Source organism: Narcine bancroftii, chromosome 1 (assembly GCF_036971445.1).
Source record: "Narcine bancroftii isolate sNarBan1 chromosome 1, sNarBan1.hap1, whole genome shotgun sequence".
Classification (NCBI taxonomy): Eukaryota; Metazoa; Chordata; class Chondrichthyes; order Torpediniformes; family Narcinidae; genus Narcine; species Narcine bancroftii.
In genome coordinates this window covers 167,640,584-167,662,873 of record NC_091469.1, presented here as the reverse complement: position 1 = coordinate 167,662,873, position 22,290 = coordinate 167,640,584, and the positions used below count along the sequence as shown (strand labels likewise).

The following is a 22,290-nucleotide window of genomic DNA, read 5'->3' as shown; positions in this document are numbered from 1 at the left end:
TTCTAAGCAGCCCAAATCCCTCTGCAATCCTTGAAAACCTTCTTCATTATCCACTATTCCACCTATCTTAGTATCATCTGCATATTTACTAATCCAATTCACCACCCCATCATCTAGATCATTAATGTATATAACGAACAACAATGGGCCCAATACAGATCCTTGAGGCACACCACTGGTCACCGGCCTCCAACCTGACAGACAATTATCCACTACCACTCTCTGGCCTCTCCCTTTCAGCCAATGTTCAATCCATTTGACTATCTCAAAATTTATACCTAAAGACTGCACCTTCCTAACTAACCTTCCATGTGGTACCTTATCGAAGGCCTTACTGGTCCATATAGACAACATCCACTGCGCTAGCCTCATCCACATTCCTAGTCACCTCTTCAAAAAATTCAATCAGATTGGTCAAACATGACCTTCCTCCCACAAATCCATGTTGAGTGCTCCTGATCTTCTCTTCACAGGGTTAAGAAAGCAGTGCGTTTCCTGCAGGAAGCTTCAGACAACGCCACATTGTGGTCTGACCCTCCAACTGGATTCCTCGGAACCGTAGTATCAGCAGGATTTCTCATTGGATGAGAATCACAGAACGGAGAATCCCTACACCCGCTGAGTGTGTGAACTGGACTTCAGCTGATTGGGCGACATGGAGGGTCAGGTGACCAGTGATAAGGCAGATAAAACTCTCCAGAGTGAAGCATGTGGTGAGGAGGGGCTTCCTGTGGACGTATTGGAACCACATCCCTGCACTCACCCGGGGGATCCACCGTTCCCCTGTTCCGAGTGTGGGGAGGGATTCGCCAGCTCTGATGCACTGCTGCAACACCAGTGTGTCCCCACTACGAGGATCCCAAGCCCCTTCTCTGACTGTGGGAAGAACTTTCAAACTTCCAAGGACCTGGAGGATCACAGGAGTGTTCCCCCTGGGGAGGATCACAGGAGTGTTCCCCCTGGGGAGGGTCCGTTCACCTGCCGCCTTTGTGGGAAGAGGTTCACCCAGTCCTCCAGCTTCCTGCAACACCAGAACACTCACTCTGGGAAGAGAGGCTTTAAATGTACTGTGTGCGGGAAGGGGTTTTCTCGATCATCCGACCTGCTGAGGCACCAGCGGGTTCACACCGGGGAGAAACCCTTCACCTGCTCCCTTTGTGGGAAGGGGTTTTCTCGACCCTCTGGCCTGCAGGCACATCAGCGAGTTCATACTGGGGAGAAACCGTTCAACTGCTCCCTGTGTGGGAAAGGGTTCTCACGGCCCTCTGGCCTGCAAGCACACCAGCGGGTTCATACTGGGGAGAAACCGTTCAACTGCTCCCTGTGCGGGAAAGGGTTCTCTCAGTCCTCTGGCCTGCAGGCACACCAGAGTGTTCACACTGGGGAGAAACCATTCACCTGCTCCCAATGTGGGAAGGGGTTCTCTCGGTCCTCCGGCCTGCAGGCACACCAGCGGGTTCACACTGGGGAGAAACCGTTCACCTGCTCCCTGTGCGGGAAGGGGTTCACTCACTCACCCACCCTGCTGAGGCACCATAGAATTCACACCGGGGAGAAGCCATTCACCTGTTCCCTGTGCGGGAAGGGGTTCTCTCAGCTTTCCAGCCTGCAGGTTCACCAGCGAGTTCACACCGGAGAGAAACCATTCACCTGCTCAGTGTGCGGGAAGAGGTTCTCTCGCTCCTCTGACCTGCAGGTGCACAAGCGGGTTCACACTGGGGAGAAACCATTTTCATGTTCCCAGTGTGGGAAGGCGTTTTCTCGGCCTTCCGGCCTGCGGGTACACCAGCGAGTACACACCGGGGAGAAACCATTCTCCTGCTCCATGTGTGGGAAAGGGTTCTCTCGTTCCTCTGACCTGCGGGTGCACCTGCGGGTTCACACTGGGGAAAAACCATTCAGCTGCTCCATGTGTGGGAAGACGTTCTCTCGGCCCTCTGGCCTGCGGGTTCACCAGCGGGTTCATACTGGGGAGAGGCCGTTCTCCTGCTCCTTGTGTGGGATGAGGTTTTCACAGTCTTGTGACGTGGTGCGGCATCAGAGAATTCACACTGGGGAGAAACCATTCAACTGCTCCCTGTGTGGGAAGAGGTTCTCTCAGCCCTCCAGCCTGCGGGTACATCAGCGGGTTCATACTGGGGAGAGGCCATTCACCTGCTCCTTGTGCGGGATGGGGTTCTTGCAGTCCTGTGACATGGTGAGGCACCAGAGAGTTCACACTGGGGAGAAACCATTTACCTGCTCCCTGTGTGGGAAGGGGTTCTCTCAGCCCTCGGACCTGTGGGCACATCAGCGGGTTCACACTGGTGAGAGACCATTCTCCTGCACCCTGTGTGGGAAGAGGTTCTCTCAGTCCTCCAACCTGCGGTTACACCAGTGGGTTCACACTAGGGAGAAACCATTCACCTGCTCCCTGTGTGGGATGGGATTTGTTAAATCCACTAACCTACTGAGGCACCAGAGAATTCACACCCAGGAGTAACCTTTCACTGCTCTCTGTGCAGGTCGGGGCTCTGTCCCTCCTCCGGTCAGCAGGCACAACAGTGCATTTACACCGAGGAGAGACTGTTTTCTTGCAGCAAGTGTGAGAAGGGATTTGCCAATTCCTCTTCTTTGCAAGCCCATTGTAGAATTCATGCCAGGAGAGACCATTCGCAGGAAGGAGTTCACCAGTTCTCCGGTCTGTGTGGACACCAGTGAGTTTATCTGGGGGAGGGGGTGTGGGGAGTGTTCACTGTGGACAGTCAGCAACTTTCCCCTTTGGTAAGAGCGTCACACACTAAAGGATGTGTGTCTAAGGCAGTGGTTCTCAACCTTTTTCCACTCACGTAACACCTTAGCTAATCCCTTACTAACCACAGAACACCTATGCCATGAGTGAGGGGAAAAGGTTGAGAACCACTGGTTTAAGGTGAGAGGAGAGGGAGAAAGTTTAAGGGAGATATTCGGGGCAAATATTTTACGCAGAGACTGGTGAGAGCCTGGAATGGACTGCCAGAAGTAGGTAGTTCTTGACAGGCTCATGAATATGGAGGGAGGTGGATCATGTGCGGGCAGCAGTTTAGTGTAACTTGGGCCTCCTGTTCAGTACAGACACGTGGGCCAAAGGGTCAGTGTTTCAGAGGCCACAGATTGAAGAATTATTGTGTTGATGGGGATTTTCCCTGTAGCCTGAGCTCCTCCCAGTCTCACTCTCCCCACTCCATTATTTGGCCTTCTGCCCTTTACCCTGCTATTCTGAGTGTGGGGATCCTGCCGTCTATCACTTTCCACAGATGCTGCCTGACCTGCTAGGTTGTTTCAGCATTTTGTGCATCACTGCTGAGGTGACTGTGGTGGTGACCTCTCACCTGGTGCCTGTGTGGCTGCGCTTTAGTGATAAGATCATCCAGCGAGGAGACGTCGGCGTTGTTCACTGCTGGACAAGACTTCACTGTGCAAGTTCTCTTTGATGTTTGGAACTGATCCAGTTTGAGACTCAATGTTGCAACGTCTGGATTTTCAGGGGACGAGGGTGGCAGATGCTGGGTCCTAACACAGGACACAGTGCAGTAGAAAGTCAGAGGGCACGCAGCTTCCATAGGAAGTAAACAGTTGGTGTTTTGCGTCTGGACCCTTTCCCAGGAGGGCTCAATGCCAAAACACCCGAATATAAAAAAAAAAGTTAGCCAAAAGGGGGAAAGCGCAGAGAATTGGTGGATACTGGAGGGAGGGGAGAAGAGAGAGAAGCTGAGAAGTGATGGGGAGAGGACAAAGAAAAATCTCTGACGGAAGAAGGAAATAAGGATGTGGGGAGCTGGAGGAGAGGTAACAGAGGGATAACAGAAACTGGAGGAGGTGATACTGATTCTGCTCAGTTGGATAGTGCTGGATTGCAATATCAGCTGCAATGCCTGTGAAACAGCAGGATTCCTTGCAACCAGGGGAACTGAAAGGAAGTCAATGATTTGGACAAGCCCTTCATCAGGAATGTAGAAATACATAGTCACCAGAAGAAAAAGGAGCAAGGGACAGACGGAGCAGCACAGGGTCCCTGGTCAGAGGTTGTAGGTGGATACAGGGGGGAGGGGGGAAGAGAAAGAAGCTGAGCAGTGACGGGGAAAGGGCGGAGGGTTTCTCTCCGACAGGAGAAGGCAGGGAAGGGGGAGGGGAGCTGGAGGAAAGGGGACTCGGAAAAGGGGTGAATGCAAATTGGGAATCAATGTTCATGCCGTCTGGTTGGAGACTGTGGAGATGGAATATAAGGTGTTGTCCCTCCAGATTGTGGGTGGTGTCGACGATTCATGTCCAGATTATTGTACTGATTCGATTTTTCTTCCAGCTCCAGCTCTCCTTGTCTTTGTATAATCCCCAGTCGACCTGCTGCACTTGTTCATCGGATTTTTTAACTGAACTGCTTCAGATCTCCTGGGTCACTTCCCCTTTGTATTTGCTGGGCTGACTGGTACAGACAGACCCTGTCTGCCCTGGACCTTGATGGACAGTGAATAAAAATGGCTGCGTCCGGAAGATTTTGGCCTCGTTCTTAGCTTCTGAAGCACCTTCAAGGCAAGATTTTCTCCTGCCCTTTGAAACACCTCGACCAGTGCCTGTGTCTCTGTGATGCTGTTATTTGGGGACCTGTGGATAACTCTCCCCAGTAATTTTTGTCCCCATATTATTCCTCATCTCTACCTAGATTGATTCAACATTCTGCTCCTCAGAAACTGCATCTGTCACTATCACCTGATCTCATCCTGAATCAAAAGGGCTTCCCCACCTCCCCATGTCTTCCTTTCTATCTTTCTGTCTTCCTTTACACCCCTGGGTGTTTCATTCCCAATCATCTCCAACCTGCAACCACGTTTGTGTCATGGCCACTGAATCACATCCCTTTGGACTGATTTGTGCCGACGGTTTATTGCCCTTGTTTCCAGAACTCTGGGCATTCAGATAAAGTGCCCTCACACTCAACCGAGTTGCAATGTGGCCTTTTTTAACTATTGCATTGATTTTTTTCTGTCTTTCCCCTTTTCTCCTTCGTGCTTCTGTGTCATTTCTACTTGTGTCATCTTGCAGGCGATGCCATTCCCCTGCCATAGTCGTTTAACCCACCCCCACCACCCCAACAACACTGGCAAACAATACCCCCCCCCCCCCCCCGGGGCATTGATCCCAGTCCTGCCCAGGTGTAGACCATGTGGATGGGCTGGTGGAACAGGCCATAAGGGAAAGTATTGCAGAAGCAGGAAATATTTTGCTGGGAAGAAAGTAGAGAGACAAATTTCCACTCAAGAGCAGAATTCATAATGTGGAGCAGAGAAAAAGAAACCTGAGAGGGAGTTAAAGAGAATGAACATTGTGAGCTTTGTGAAGAGGCCCAGATTACAGCAGCAAGAGAGTGATGATAAACGTTCAGAGGCTGTGGGTTTTCTCAGGGAACCACACTTTTGGGAAGATGGGAGAGTCTCAGGGAGAGTGAAGAAATCAGTTATCAGAATAAAATTAGATTTTTGTTTTTATCGGGAAAAATATTTCAATGAGTTCGATGCCAATGTTATAACCCGCAGAGCATCGAGGTCCAGAAAACATTCCATCTGACTGACAGAACTCACCCTATGAGCTGTCTTTATGTCATCATATTTAGCCCTGCCTTCACACCCAATCTTCCTCGAATTCGAAGGCCCTCCTGGACCCACCTTCTGTGGATTCCCATGGCAACTGTCAATCACTTTATTTATTTCTAGTTTCAAACTTTTTGACTTTAATATAAAACATGCAATAGACCAGTGGTTCTAACCCATTTTCTTTCCACTCACATCCCACTTTAAGTAATCCCTGTGCCATTGTTGCTCTGTGATTAGTATGGGATTGCTTAAGGTGGGATGTGAGTGGGAAGGGAAGGTTGAGAACCACTGCTCTAGACCCAATTGTTACTGAAATATTTTGCTTGAGAAAAATTGTCATTGACCCATTTCCTTTAGCGCCATGAAACCGTGCACATGACGAGGTGCAATTAAAACTGGTTTTCAAACTTTTTCTTTCCACCCACAGACCATCTTAAGCAATCCCTTACCAATCACAGGTCACCAAGGCATTGGGAATACTTAGTGGGATAAGTGGAAAGAAATAGGTTGAGAACCACTGCAATGGACAATGCACAGAGAGAAAAATGATAATGATTGAAAAGATTACAATTTACAACAATCAGTACATAATAATTGTTTCTTCGTGTCCCCGTACTCAGAGAAAACATTTACTTGATAGTAAAACTCCCTGTACTAATCCAAAAGAGAAAAAAAACCTGGAAGCCTTGGATTAGTGTTTATCAAACATAAGAGAGGTATAAATAATGTGATAGCAGATTGTTTGTCAAGATGTTAAAATTGATAGTGTATAAAAACCTCAAAATTGGGGTCCTGTATTGTAGCATATCGCTTTAATGATTCTTAAGACAGTTTAGTTATAACTGAATTTTAACTCAAAGTTAAAATTCCTTTAAAGGGGGAAGGTGGTGACAGTATATAGAGATGTGTGGAAGATAAATTGGGGAAGGTTTGTTAGAGCAAGTCGCACACAGACCCTTTAAAACAGAATTTTTGCAAGAGTGCTCAGAGGCGCATGACGGAGTGTTTGCAAAAGGCAACAAATGAAACAATATGTAGTGGCAGCTATGTCTGGAAAAGAGCATTTACTGTCTGGAGGGTTATGTGATCTTTGCAGGCAGAGAGCAGGAAAATAACAGGCTTTGCTTTGGGAGTTGGAGGGAGTGAAAGAAAGAGAGAGAGAGGAGAGAGAAACAGACATCAGTTCCAGAGGAACAAGCTGGCAAGCTTTGGAAGACGGCCTGGTCAAAGGAGAGGACTGGCTGTCCAGTGTTTCCTTTGGAATAGAAGAAACAGAAAGGAACTCTGTGCTGACCTGAAAGAAAGAGGTTATCATCTGGAAAACCCTGAAGGGGGCACGTTTCGTCAGTAAGACACTGGAGTGCCTGATTAAAAAGGAATCAGTGGTGGCTGTCCTGGAACAAGAAAACCCTCTCTGAAAACAATCAAGAGCCCTCCTGAGTGGTAACCATCTACCTGTTAAGCACTAAATCCTGGTGAACTTTATTAATGTTAAATACAAGAATTGCCTGTAGCCATTGAGATTGGACTGTGAACCAAGAACTTTTCTGAACTTACACACACATTATACACACCTGCACTTAGACATAGAAGGGGGTTACATTAGGTTAAGTGAGTCAATAGAGATAAGTTAAAGTTTGATTCTATTTTCATGTTCAAAGATAATTAAAAGCAACTTTTGTTTAAGTAACCCTTTGTCGTGCATATTATTGCTGCTGGATTTTGGAGTCCTCTGGACTCATAACAGTAGGGAGGAAGAGAGAAGTAGTCCTAAAAAATGAATAGGGAGTTTGGTAGGGTGCTAGAACGCTTCCACCAGCGTTGTCTCCGCTCCTTCCTCAACATTCATTGGAGCGACTTCATCCCTAACGTCGAAGTACTCGAGATGGCAAAGGTTGACAACATCGAGTCCACGCTGCTGAAGATCCAGCTGTGCTGGGTGGGTCACATCTCCAGAATGGAGAACCATCGCCTTCCCAAGATCGTGTTATATGGCGAGCTCTCCACTGGCCACCGTGACAGAGGTGCACCAAAGAAAAGGTACAAGGACTGCCTAAAGAAATCTCTTGGTGCCTGCCACATTGACCACTGCCAGTGGGCTGATATCGCCTCTAACCGTGCATCTTGGCGCCTCACAGTTCGGCGGGCAGCAACCTCCTTTGAAGAAGACCGCAGAGCCCACCTCACTGACAAAAGACAAAGGAGGAAAAACCCAACACCCAACCCCAACCAACCAATTTTCCCCTGCAACCGTGTCTGCCTGTCCCGCATCGGACTTGTCAGCCACAAACGAGCCTGCAGCTGACGTGGACATTTACCCCCTCCGTGGATCTTTGTCTGCGAAGCCAAGCCAAAGAAGAAAGAAAAAGGACAGCAAAGGGGGTGATCTCTGGATGACTTATTGTGCCATGCGATAGGGCAAGAATAGAATAGTATCAGGTGGAGGATGAATGCATGGCTGAAGGGGAGGAGTAAGGGCCAGGCATTCGAGTTCTTGGATCACTGGGAGCTTTTTTGGGGGAGGTGGGATCTGTACCAAATGGATGGGCTGCATCTAAATCCCAGAGGGACCAGGATCCTGGCAGGGACATTTGCTAGGGCTACTAAGGGGACTTTAAAATAGTAAGTTTGGGGGAAGGGGTCCATATAAAGGAGAAGAACAAAGAAAAGGTTTGCAAATAGAGAAAGAAGGCTTGTAGACAAAGTTTGGGGGTGGAAAGACAGGTGATGTAGAAGGAAAAGGATCAGTGCCATGATGGAGGGCGATGATGGCAATAAATAATAGTGTTGCCCGTAAAGATGGGGACAAGCAGAAGGTAAGAAGTGGGAAATCTCTGAAATGCATTTACTTTAATGTACGGAGTGTTGTCAGGATGGTGGACGTGCTGAAGGTGTGGATAGACAGTTGGCAGTATAACGTGGTGGTGATTAGTGAGATGTGGTTGCAGGAGGGTTGTGACTGGCAGCTAAATATTCTGGGATTTTGCTGCTTCGGGTGTGATAGAATTGGAGGGGTGGGGGGCGGGTTGTGACATGTCAGGGAAAATATTACAGTGGTGCTGATGTGAGATAGATTGGAGGGCTCGTCGAGGGAGGTGGTGTGGGTGGAATTAAAAATGAAAGAAGAAATTACAATTATAGGGGTATATTATAGACCACCTAGTGGGGAGTGAGAAATAGAGGAGTAAATGTGTAAGGAAATAGCTGAGTAAGCACAGGGTTGTATTAGTTAGGGATTTTAATTTTCCTAATATAGATTGGGAAACACATTCTGTGAAGGGGATGATGGATTAGAGTTTGTAAAATGTGTGCAGGATAGGTTTTTGCAGTAATATGGACCGTGTTGGATCTACTTTTGGGGAATGAGATAGGGCAGGTGATGGAGGTATGTGTTTGGGAGCACTTTAGATCCAGCGATCATGGTACCATTAGTTTCAGCATAATTATGGAAAGGGATAGGTCTGGTCCGACGATTAAGGTTTTTGAGTGGGGGAAAGCCAGATTTGATGAAATGTGAAGGGATTTGCAAGGCATGGTTTGGGCTGATTTGTTTTTTTGGGAAGGAGGTCGAGGAGAATTGGAGGGCATTTAAAGGTGAGATTTTGAGGGTGTAGAATCTTTATGTTCCTGTTAGGATAAAAGGCAGGGCCAAAGGTTCGAGAGATCAGTGGTTTTGAAGGGAGATAAGAAAGTTGGTTTGAAATAAAAGGGAGGCCTCCATTAAATATAAGAAAAAGGTATAGATGAGTTGCTTGGGAAATACATGGATTATGGGGAAAAAAGCTTAAGAAAGAATGAGGAAAACGAAAAGAAGGTACGAGGTGGCTGTAGCAAACAGGGTGAAAGTAAATCTGAAAAGTGTGAAATATAAAATGTTCACAGTTACTATTCTGGAGACAAAGTCTTGGAGAACAGGTTCAGCTTTATTTCGGGTCTGCAGAGCCGGGTCTCTCAGTCCAAAGACACCCCGAGGACCAGAATCATCACCCTTGTGCAGTCCCGTGCTCAACATAACAACATCAGAATTTCAATACCTTACCACCTTCCCCTTTTCCCTTCTATCCCTGCAGATACCACACAGTCCCTCCCTTATCATACATCGCATGTTATGTTAATTAGGCAGTCCCATCCTTAGGGGTGTCTAAGTTATTATTCATGCCTTTATTAAGCAAGCGCAATGGTGACTATGGGGTACCCTAGGTCACTGTACCAGTCTTTCATCCTGGAGGATTCTGATAAGAAAGAGGCCCACTAGCTAGTGTTGTCTATTCTCAAGCTCTAATCTACATATTTTGCATTCCATCATCTTTCACAGAATGGTGCTAGTTTAATCATCTTTCAGCCATTTTTCACAATCCATCCCTTTTCTCTTTACCATGTATTAACTGCATTATTGCTTTTATGGTTTGTGTTTTGCTTCCTCAAATTGTTGGAGCATACACTGAATTTGTCGTTGTGGCAGGGTAAATTAATCTAGTGATAATACATCGTAGAATGGCCAGTCCAAAAAATGGGATGATTAAAGCATATATAGCGAGGTGAATGAACCATTGTCCCCAGTCTCTGAGACTCCAATCTCCCGATGTCCAATCCCCCCAGACAGATCCCTTTCGATACCTTTTTTCAGCCTCTCAGATCGTTTCCCTATACTGATTGATATGAAAAGCTATGTCCGAGATATTAGTTGATTCATCTGGGATATATGTACAGCATTTGGAGCCAATTAAAACACGTCCATATGCTGGGGAAAAACGTCCACAGAAGGCAGTCACCCTCAGTCACTCAACATTTGCTTTGCATATGTAGAGGAATTGGTGTAGGCAGTTGGTCAAGGACGCGAACATGGGGAATTAGGTAGGCAAGGTAGCAACACCCACTCCAGCCCTTAAGCTGGCGGGTCAAGGTAAAGCCTTTTGATCGATTCCAGGATTACCTTTCCCCGGGAAACCAAAAGTAGATTCAACGTCCGCACACCCAATATGTGCCATTAACTGGCTGCAGAGTCCGCAGTCTGGTTACTGTCCAATTCTGCGTACAATTGGAAACTCCTAGTTGGTGTGGAGCAGACTGATTTATATTACAGAGGCAGGTCATATTCTTAAATCCTACCTCAAAGGGAAGCACTGCCCCAGGTTGGTAGTGGCTGATCTTGCTGGTTTTGGTCGCAAGGACCCCCCTTTGAACTCATCTTCAGTGGTTGATCACGGTTCTTTGGCAGGGTATAGATATCAAACAATTCTTGTAGGGAGAGAGGGATCACCACTAAGGGACTCCTGTCTTCCCATGGTGTATTTTTGCGCATACCCAACAATCTGTTTGATTCTGGTGTTTAGCAAGATTAGTACACAGAGAGATAACATTATTTTTGAGTTACACATGCAAAGCTATGATGTAAAAGTACAAATTGAGATAGAAAACATAAAAGTCTCATTGTTGCAGTTTTTTTTATCACTGTCCTTTTTACTCCTCCTCCTTTCTCTTTGCTGGTGGTGGGTCCACTGGTCCCTTTACTCTTGAAGCATGTGTCCACCCCTTTTCCTCCATTCGGACCACTATTTCTGTGGATAACAATGCCAAATATGAACCAGTCCACCGGGGCAGAAGCTTCTCTTCTTTCCACGACTTGTTTAGGACCCAGTCACCAGCATTCACAGGATAGATGGGGAAATCCAGAGGAGGGTTCTGTGCCAACAGACCCTTAGCTTTTAAATCTGCAAGAGAACAAGAGACTGCCAGTAAATATTTCCTTAAAAGCACATCATTTCGACCATAGGTAAATCCTCTACCTGTCCCAAATATGGGAGTCCAAATAACATCTCGTAGGGGGATATTCTGATGTCTTGTCATGGCGCTGTTTGAATTCTGAGAAGAGCTATTGGTAGACACTTGGTCCAGAGTAATTTAGTCTCCTCTCTTAGTTTCGTAATTTGCATCTTTAAAGTGGCATTCATTTGCTCCACCCTCCCCGAACTCTGTGGATGCCGTGGTGTATGCAGCTTCCATTCTATCCCTAAAGCTTCACAGACCAGACTGTGGATCTTAGAAGCGAAATGAGTTCCCCGATCTGAATCGATGGATTTGACTATTCCATACTGGGGTATAATTTGTTCCAGAATTATCTTCGCCACGACTTGTGCAGTGACACTAGCGGTGGGGAACGCCTCGACCCATCTCGTGAAGTGGTCCACTATTACCAGCAGAAATTTCCATCACTGGACATTAGGGAGTTCAGTGAAATCCACTTGTATCCTTTGAAATGGCCGGATCGCCAGAGGCTGCCCTCCTCCAGGCATAGTTCTCATAACTTTTCTATTGACCTTCAAACAAATCACCCAGCGAGCCACCGTCTGCTTTGCTCAGGAATACACTCTTCTGCAAGCATAGGTTCGTAAAAATACATCACACAGTGCTTGAGCTCCCCAGTGTAATCATGAGTGTAGCTCCACCAGTAGTTGTCTGGTGATTTCTTTATTCAACAATTGCTTTTCATCTTGGAGCCACCATCTTCCATCGTCCATCTTCTTCACTCCCATCTTTTCCATCTGTTCCTCTTCAGGGAGGGAAAAGATAGGCACCTTCTTCAGCCCTTCTCTGAGAGGTATCAAAGTCATCACGTGCACTGTTCCTGATCGCACCGCCTGTTGGGCCTCTTCATCAGCCATCCGATTTCCTCGGGCTTCTGGTGAGCTTCCCTTCTGTTGCCCTGGCACATAGAAGATAGGAGCAGGAGTAGGTCATTCGACCCTTCGAGCCTGCTCCGCCATTCAACGAGATCATGGCTGATCTTAAAGTTCAGTACCCCGTCCCCGCCTTCTCTCTGTAACCTTTAATACCCTTATACTATAGCAATTCTTCCTGGCTTAAGTAATGCTTCCAGAGTCTTCTCAATTAGTTGTTCGTGGGCTAATTCTTTTCCTCTTGCTGTTATCATCCCCCACTCCTTCCAGATCTTCCCAAACGTGGATACCACTCCAAAAGCATATTTTGAATCCGTATATATGATACCTTCTTGCCCTTCCAACAGTTCCAAGGCTCTCATTAGGGCATACAGTTTGCAGCACTGAGCGGACCAACTCCCGGGTAGACACCCAGCTTCCTCCTCTGTTCCGGTGACCCCATCAATGATAGTATATCCACTATATCTCTTCCCATCCACACAGCTTGACAAGCCATCTATGAACCACTATTGTCCTACCGAGAGGGGCTCCTCTTCTAGGTCATCTCGACTTTTCGTCTGCAGCTCTACCGCCTCACTACGGTCATGTCCTGAGTCCTCTGGTTCTTTGTCTTCCTCCAATGAGTACAAGAACTGTGAAGGATTCAAGTTTTTATCTGTAACAATAGTTAGGTCATCTTTTTCCATCAAGATTGCCTCATACTTCAGAATTCTCGAATCCATCAACCATCTATGGGACTTCTGAGTTAGGATTGTTCTAACTGTGTGGGGAGTGAACACAACCAGACTTCCTTCAAAGGTAAATTTTCGGCTCTCTTCCACCAGTACAGCCGTGCCCGCGACTGCTTGAACGCATTCAGGCCACCCTCATGACACTGGGTCGAACATCTTCGAGAGGAATGCCACAGGTTCCCTTTGTCCTCCACTTTTCTGAGTTAACACTCCCAAGGCCACATTTACGAACAAGTAGAAAGGCTGATTAATAGCAGGCAAAGCCAGGACCGGAGCATTAATCAAATCTTTTTTCAAGCGAGCAAATTCCTGCTGTTCCTCTATACTCCACTCCACCTTTTCTTTCTCACCTCCCAATTTGTCATATAAAAATCGGACTTCCTGTGTGTGTTTATCTATCCACAATCGGTAATACCTGATTAATCCGAGGAACTTCCTTATCTCCTTTTGGTTTTTAGGTAGAGGCAGACCAGTGATGCCAGCAATTCGTTCAAGTCCGATTCTCTTTCTTTCCCGCTAATCAAATGTCCCAAATACTTTACTTCTTGTTCCACACATTGTAACTTGTTCTTGGAAACTCTTAATCCTTTTTCTCCTAAGAAGTTTTGTAACTTAATGGTAGACTCACAAACTTCACCTTCTTCTGTACTCGATATTAACAAGTCGTCTATATATTGTATTAACTGTGCCCCTGAGGGTGCCTGAGTGTTCTTCCAATACCTGCTCTAAGACTTGTCTGAATAGGTTGGGAGATTCTGTAAACCTTTGGGGGAGGACTGTCCATTGATACTGCTGTTTTGAGTGAGGGTCCTCCCACTCAAAGGCAAACAAGTCCCGACTATTCTCATCCAAGGGGCAACTCCAAAAGGCATCTTTCAAATCTAAAACACTGAACCACTCGTGTTCCAGGGAAATTCGATTCAGTATGTTATAAGGGTTTGGGACCACTGTGTGTTGGGTCTGGACAATCTTGTTTCATTCTCGTAGAACCTGGACCAAGCGGAAAGTTTCATCTGCTTTCTGTACAGGGAGGACTGGGGTATTATAGGGGGACATGCAGCTTTCTAGCATTCCATCTCGCAGTAAGTTTTCAATGACCGGCTGAAGGCCCCTTCATCCCTCCACTAAAATAGGATACTGTTTTATCCGCACTGGTTGGAACCCCTCCTTTAGGGTTATTTTAAGTGGGATTATCTGCAGTCCTCCCCTGTTCCCCTCTCCGGCCCAGACACGGTACTCAATGTCCCGAATATCCTCTTCCTTCAATGGGTACAGCCGCACCATTATGCGTCCTCCCACTGGAGCGGTTCCGACTCCCAGTCTAATCTGCAAGTCTCGTCCCATCAAATTCACGCCAGCCTGGGGAACCAGAATCAGATCCTCAACCGCTTCTCGGTTCTGGTACTTCACGCATACCCCCTTGATCAGGGGGGTCTCCATGACTTTCCCCCTACTCCCAATATTCTAATATTTTTTTTCCCCACCAACATGTCTCATGGGGGTTAAATCACAAATCTTTCCGCTCCCGAGTCTACCATAAATACTATTTCTTCTTCCTGGGGTCCTAATTTTAGGTTTACCAGGGGTTACTGTTGATATCTGATTGACCCCAAAGAGGGGAACCCCTGACACCCCTAGTCCTCATTTTCCATCAGAGTGTAGGATCGAGTCTCTCTCTTCCATTTTGGGCAGTCTCATCTCAGGTGCCCTTCTTCATCACTCACAATAGTAACATCTCAGGGGACCTGTCCTCCAGACTCCCCCTCTTTCTTGCCCTCTTCTGCCTCCTCTTGTCATACCTCCCACCCCCCCTCCCCACTTCTCGGGGCTGTCTGCCTCTCACATTCCCACTTTCTCTCCACAACTTGCTCCACTGCTTGCACCATCATTTTCACCTTTCCCTTCTGTTTCTCATCATTCCTCTGGACATACACCTCCTGGGCCTCTTTCAACAACTGATCCAGAGACTTCTCATTCCAATCCTCCATCTTTTTTAATTTCTTTTTAATATTGGGCCAGGATTTTGTCACAAAGTTTGCTCGAAGGAGCTGCTGTCCTGCCTCCGAGTCTGGATTCACACCAGAATATTGTTGCATGTTTTTCCATAACTTTTGCAGGAAGGCTGAGAGTGCTTCCTCCTTTTCCTGACAATTTTCAAAGACTCGCTCGAAATTTTGACTCTTTGGCACTGATTCTCTTATCCCTTTTATTATCAGATCTCACAAATCCCGCATGTTCTTCCTCTCCTCTTCCTGTTGCTTGTCCCAGTTTGGCTGAATGATGGGAAATTTAGCCTCTGCCACAGCTCCCTGTTGGTCTCCAGGGGGATGCTCTCTTTCCCAAATCCTCATTCCTGCCTGCCATATCATTTACCTTTCTTCCGCAGTGAATAAGGACCCCAATATCGACTGCATTTTACCCCAGGTGTAAATATTAGGTCCCAGGATCTAATTGTTCGGCCAAGCCTAGAGGGTACTCTAAGAGACTTTTCATCTCTTTCTTGAAATTTCTTACTTCCGTACTGGTGAGCGGAATGTTGACAAATCCCAACATCGCTTCTCCTAACGGAACCTCCCTCAGAGGGAACATTTGTAAGTTGGCTTGGACTCTTTGTTCCTTTCTTTCCAATGGAAATGATTTTATATCATCCTGTAATATCTCCACCTCACCCCTTCTCTTTTTCTCAAGTTTTTCCTGTCTGTCCGAGCTCCTCTGTCCTGCCTCCTCCAGCTCCAGGGCACAGGCCTCCACCCTTCTATCGGACTCTCTCACTTGTTGGTGATCATCGGGAGGGACTTCGCCATCAGCTTGGTGATTCTCCCCTCCCCTCTGACTGTAATACAGTAGAGGCAGGTACTTCAAAGGATCCCAAAGGGGTGTAACTACCTCTTTGTTTTTCATGGTGACCTTAAACAACTAAGTTACTTGGATACAACATGCTGCATAATCTGACTCTTCCTGATCAAAAGGGGTTCTTGTATTACACACATATTTAATCTTCATCTGACCCCAGTTGTGGCCACCAAACTGAGGAGCCCAGAATCGGACTCTATGGCCATTTGTAATAACAAAACTTTATCATAGTTTCCTTAGTTCTCCCCTGGGTCCTTCCCCGATCCCAGTTACCTACATCATCCCCAATGGACTATCTGGTGGAATGTCAGCCCCGGGACCCCCACTCTGGGGTCTCTTCTTCTCTCGGGACTCATCAGTCATGGTACACTGATTACCCATTTTTCTCCCTGTCAAATCACACACTCCTGACAGACTCTCCCGGTTGCCCGAGTAATACTTAATAGTCAATTTTCTTACCTGGGACTGGTGCATGAGAGCTCCCCGACCGAACCACTCCTCCTACCAGAGTTCAACTTTGTTCTGTTCCACTCCTCCTCCCAGAGTTCCCCTTCGTCCTGTTCTCCAAAGTCTCCTGTCCGGATATCACTCGCTCAAACCGCTGACAGCAAGCAAGAAAATCAGAGCTCACTGAAATCAGTGGGGTGCACCTTCTCGTTCTTCAATAACCAGTCACCAAGCGGTGGGAGTTGCGATCCCGGATGAGCCCCCAAGCTTGTGTTCACAATCACTACTCCGGAGACAAAATCTTGGAGAACAGGTTCAGCTTTATTTCAGGTCTGTAGAGCTGGGTGTCTCTCAGTCTAAAGACACCCCGGAGGTCCAGATTCATCACTCTTTTGTACAGTCCCGCACTCAATATCACCACACCTTAATTTAGTCTCTTCCAATCGGAATTTCAATACCTTACAACCTTCCCCTTTTCCCTTCCATCCCTGCAGATACAACACAGTTCCTCCCTCATCATACATCGCATGTTATGTTAATTAGGCAGTCCCATCCTTAGGGGTGTCTAAGTTAATACTCATGCCTTTATTAAGCAAGCGCAATGGTGACTATGGGGTACCCTAGGTCACTGTACCAGTCTGAACCAGATTCCTTCATCCTTGAAGCTTCTGATAAGAAAGTGGCCCATGAGTTAGTGCTGTCTATTTTCAAGCTCTAATTTCTCATTCTATCACCTTTCACAGAATGGTGCTCGTTTAATCATCTTCAGCCATTTTTTACAAATATGTCAATAGCAAATGGAAAGTGAAGGATAGAATTGGTCCACTAGAGAATCAGAGCAGATGAATGTGTGCAGAGCCAAATGAGATGGGGGAGATATTGAACGAGTTCTTCTCTTCGGTATTCACGAGTGAAAAAGATATGGAATCGTTTATGATAAGAGAAGTAAAAGGGATGATTATGGAAAATGTAGGGATTAGGAAAGAAGGGGTGTTGGAACCTTTAAGGCAGATGAAGGTGGATAATTCTCTGGGTTCCAACGGGATTTTCCCCAGGACCTTGAGGGAAGTCAGGGAGTAGTAGTAATAAAATTGTGCAGAAGGAAATTTGGATGGGATGAAACTAGACCAGATTCCATCACACAAAATTGGATTGAGAGTCTTAAAATGTTAGGAAGTTTTGAAGTCGACAGATGTTTTAAACCTATAGACTTTGGAATTGCCACATTTGCTCATTTTTGCCATTTTGCTGATAAAAGCAAAGGTTTTTAAGGCACTGTCAGTTATTTGGTACTGCAAAATAACCAAGAGCGAGTACATTGTGGATTTGTATTTTTACTTGTTTGACTATGAGAGCAGTTTATATTGAAGTCATCATGATACAGACTCTCACATACAGATACAAACACTTCAAAACAGATCTCATTTAAAATGCTGGACCTCTGCTCAGGCCAGACAGTTCAGGCCTCGGGTGCCTTTGCAAAAACTTTGAAAGATGCCTATAAGGACTTCACAAGTAGGTGATAATTGGACATGGTGTGGAGTAATGGATTATTGTTTTGGAAAGCATCAGATGAACAAACTCAGAAGATTAGGTCCAGAGCCACAGTCTGTCTGAGTGCAGTTGGCTGTTCTAAAAGGGTTTTCTCTGAGAAATAGAGAGAGAGAATTAAGATACAGTTTGGCAGCAGCAGGTGGGACTGGAACAGGACAAGCTGGGCAGCTTGTGGAAAAAACCATTTTGAAGACAGGTTGTGAATCTTTAGTTCATCCTGATCAAAGCCTTTGTAGCCCATGCAAGAGGAGAGGACTGGCTGTATAATGTTTCACTTGATATAAGGGGAACTAAAAGGAACTCTCTGGTGACCTGAAATAAAGAGGTTATCATCTGGAAACCCCTGAAGGGGCAAGTTTCTTCAGCAAGACACTGAAGTGGCTGATCAGAAGGGATCAGTTATGGGTGTCCTGGAACAAGAAATCTCTCTTTGAAAACCAACAAGAACCTTGCTGAGTGGTAACCATTTACCTTTCAAGCACCAGAGCCTGGTGAAGATTCCTAAATGTTAAATTCTGTGCACAGTATAAGAATTGCCTGATAGCAGTGAACTTGGAGGAGTGAGAAGTGAGATTGGACTGTGAATTAATAAATTTTTAAAAACTTATATACACATTACATACATGTGTGCTTAAAATTAGAAGGGGGTTGCATTAAATTAAGTTAATAGTAATAAGTTAAAGTTTGATCCTATTTTCATGTTTAAAGATAATTAAAAGCAACTTTTGTTTAAGCAACCATTTGTCTTGGTGAATTTCTATTGCTACTGGGTTTTGGGGTCTCTGGACTCATAACATTTGGGGACGTCTTTTTGGATTTAAAATTGGAGTTTTATGATCTTACACTTTTGAAGTTTTTGTAATTTATTAGTTAATTGGCTTTTCCAAACGAATTGAAAGCTTGTGTGTGGAAAAACAGGAGCAATGGATGTCAGTACATTTTTGTCACAACCATCACCTGCAAAGCAAGAGAAAAGAGAAACTGATGGTTATTTCTAAGGCATTAAATCTGAACGAAGTTAAGCATTGGATGAGGAAAATACAAATACAGAGGATTATAGTGAAATATTATATAGGTGAGGGAAAATTTGTTGATAAAGACTTAGAAAATTTTCCGGAGGATAGATCTGATGAGTTGCAATTGGAATTAGAGAAATTGAGGGTGGAAGAAGAAAGATAAAAATGGAGAGTGGAAGAGGAAAGAGAGAGATGGAGGGTGTTGGAACTTTGAGTTGCAGAAACAACAAAATGAGGCAAAGGAATCAGAAAAACAGAGACAATATGAGGCAGACAAAGTTGAAAAACTGAGACAATATGAGTTGGACGAAGCTGAAAAATGGAGGGAGGAGGATGAAAGAAAGAAAATATGATGGAACATTGAAAAGGACAGACAGTTTCAATTAGAGAAGTTAAAAACTGAGATGGAGGAGGTAAGACAATTGAGGCTGTAACTCCTGGAGAGAGGTTTTTGGCTAGTAGAGGGGTAAATCTAGTGCCTCCTTTTGATGAGGGAGATATAGATCCATATTTTCAGCATTTTGAAAACGTTGCTGAGAGTTCAAAATGGCCAAAAGAAAAATGGCCTCTTATGCTCCAAAATGTATTAAGTCCCAATTTTTTAAGTTTACTTGTCCATAAATTCAATAAATGTTTCAATATTGGCACATCATAAGTTCGTAATAAATTTTTATTCCATCGAAACAAAAACTCATGAGGAAATTTTTCTAAAATACCTGCCATTTCTATCTTTACCCAACTAGGTGGTTCGTCCATATTCATTAATGCACTAAGAGATTTGAATTGAGCTGCTTCATAATAATGCTGAAAATTCGGTAATCTTAAACCTCCAAATTGAAAATCCCACATCAATTTTCTCATTGCTACTCTCGGAAATTTTCCCTTCCATAAGAATTCTCTAATCGCTTTATATAAATCCTTAAAAAAACTTTTTTTTTAAAATAAGGAATTGATTGAAACAAATATTGTATTCTAGGAAAAATATTCATTTTTATGGTATTAATCCTCCCTAGTAAACCCAAAGGTAGATCCCTCCACATAATCAAATCTAATTTAATCCTTTTTATTAAAGGAAAATAATTAATTGAATATAATTCTTGAAATTCTGTATTAACATTAATTCCTAAATATTTAATTTGTGTAGTCCACTTCAAATTTGTAATATTTTTATATACTGAATAATCACCTTTACAAATTGGTAAAATTTCACTTTTAGCCCATTTACTTTGTAACCAGATAATTAGCCATAAATTTCTAAACATTCTTGAATTGCAGGTGAAGAAATATCCGGATCCACCAAATATAATAAAACATCATTAGCAAATAAATTAATCTTATATTCCTCATTCAGAACTCTCATACCCTCAACATTTTCATTTTAACGTATTAATTGTGCTTCACAGCCCCTTCAATCTTAAACCATGTCCTCTAGTTTGAATCTCCCCCTTTTTTAATTGAAAAAGCCTATCCACATTTACTCTGTCCCTTTTAAAATCTTAAACACCTCTATCAAGTCCCCTCTCAATCTTCTACGCTCCAGAGAAAAAAGCCCTAGTCTGCACATCCTTTCCCTGTAACTCAGACCCTGAAATCCTGTCAACATTCTTGTGAACCTTCTCTGCACTCTCTCTATTTTGTTTATATCTTTCCTGGTGACGAAAACTTTTTTGGTGACAAAAACTGTACACAGTACTCCAAATTTGGCCTCACCAATGTCTTGTACAATTTCATCATAACCTCCCTACTCTTGAATTCAATACTCCGATTTATGAAGGCCAACATTCCAAATGCCTTCTTCACCACACCATCTACCTGAGTATCAGCCTTGAGGGTACTATTTACCATAACTCCTAAATCCCTTTGTTGCTCTGCACTCCTCAATTGTCTACCATTCAATGTATATGACCTATTTAAATTTGCCTTTCCAAAATGCAGCACCTCACATTTATCTGTATTAAATTCCATCAGCCATTTCTCAGCCCACACCTCCAGCCTTCCTAAATCACCTTTTAATCTACGGTAATCTACCTCACTGTCCACAACACCACCAATCTTTGTGTCATCCGCAAACTTGCTTATGCAATTCTCTACCCCTACATCCAGATCGTTAATATATATAACAAATAATAGTGGACCCAGGACCGAACCCTGAGGAACTCCACTAGTCACCGGCCTCCAATTGGACAAACAATTTTCCACCACTACTCTCTGACACCTTCCATCCAACCACTGCTGAATCCATTTCACTACCTCCTCATTTATACCTAATGCCTCCACCTTTTTTCCTAACCTTCTGTGGGGAACTTTGTCAAAAGCTTTACTAAAGTCCAAATAGACAACATCCACAGCTTTCCCTTCATCAACCTTTTTTGTATCCCCCTCGAAGAACTCAATCAGGTTTGTCAAGCATGATCTACCCCTGACAAAACCATGCTGATTACTCCCTATCAATCCTTGTACGTCCCAAAATTTGTAAATAGCATCCCTCAGAACACTTTCCATCAACTTTCCCACCACAGACATCAGACTTACAGGCCTATAATTCCCAGGTTTGCATTTGGACCCTTTCTTAAATAGAGGAACCACATGCGCCACCCTCCAATCCTTTGGTACCACCCCCGTGGCCAGTGACATCCTAAATATCTCTGTTAATGGCCCCAGTAACTGTCCACTAGCCTCCCTGAGTGTCCTAGGGAATATTTTGTCCGGTCCGGGAGATTTATCCACCTTTATCTTTTTTAACACAGCCATCACTACCTCCTCGGTTATCCTTATATGCTTCATGACCTCCCCACTATTTTTCTTTACTTCAACTGGTTCAACATTTTTTTCCCTAGTGAATACCGAGGCAAAGAAATCATTCAAAATTTCCCCCATTTCCTCAGACTTCTCACTCAGCCTACCCTCGCTATCTAAAAGGGGTCCAATTTTATCTCTCACTAATCTTTTACTTTTAATGTACTTGTAGAAACCCTTTGGATTTATTTCTACTCTGTCAGCCAAAGCCTCTTCATGCCTTTTTTTGGCCTTTCTAATTTCTTTCTTAAGATTCCTTCTGCACTCCTTCTAGTCCTCCTTCAACTTCTCAGCTCCCTGCTCTTTATACCTCTTGTACACCTCCCTTTTTCTCCTAACCAAATTTCTAATATTCCTCGAAAACCAAGCCTCCCTATGACTTCCAGCCTTTCCTTTGATCCAGACTGGGACATAACTACTCTGTACCCTCAAAATTTCTTTTTTGAATATCCTCCATTTTTCATTAACATCCTTACCTGAAAATATCCTGTCGCACTCAATACTCCCCAAATCCCTTCTTATTCCTACAAAATTTGCTCTTTTCCAATCCAGAACCTCAACTTTAGGCCTCTCCTTGCTCTTCCTTAAAACTACCCTAAAACTAACAGAA

At 44.7% G+C, this 22,290-nt stretch overlaps 1 protein-coding gene and 1 long non-coding RNA gene across 2 annotated transcripts; one reads left to right on the top strand and one right to left on the bottom strand.

The window, feature by feature from the left end:
* The first annotated feature begins 479 nt into the window (after positions 1-479).
* On the top strand, positions 480-7,296 carry LOC138735943 (zinc finger protein 271-like). Its single transcript, XM_069884634.1, has one exon. The coding sequence runs from the start codon at positions 656-658 to the stop codon at positions 2,480-2,482; it is 1,827 nt and encodes a 608-aa protein (XP_069740735.1). The 5' UTR covers positions 480-655; the 3' UTR covers positions 2,483-7,296.
* A 2,212-nt stretch (positions 7,297-9,508) lies between these two features.
* LOC138736105 (uncharacterized) lies at positions 9,509-20,726 on the bottom strand. The gene is made up of 2 exons (XR_011340090.1): positions 12,802-20,726; positions 9,509-11,317 (listed from the first exon to the last, which is right to left on the bottom strand). It is a non-coding gene; the product is annotated as an uncharacterized lncRNA (long non-coding RNA).
* Positions 20,727-22,290: the final 1,564 nt, after the last annotated feature.

What these genes read in the sequence shown, in the direction of transcription:
- LOC138735943 (XM_069884634.1), top strand. Translation starts at nt 656, where the DNA reads ATGGAGGGTCAGGTGACCAGTGATAAGGCAGATAAAACTCTCCAGAGT.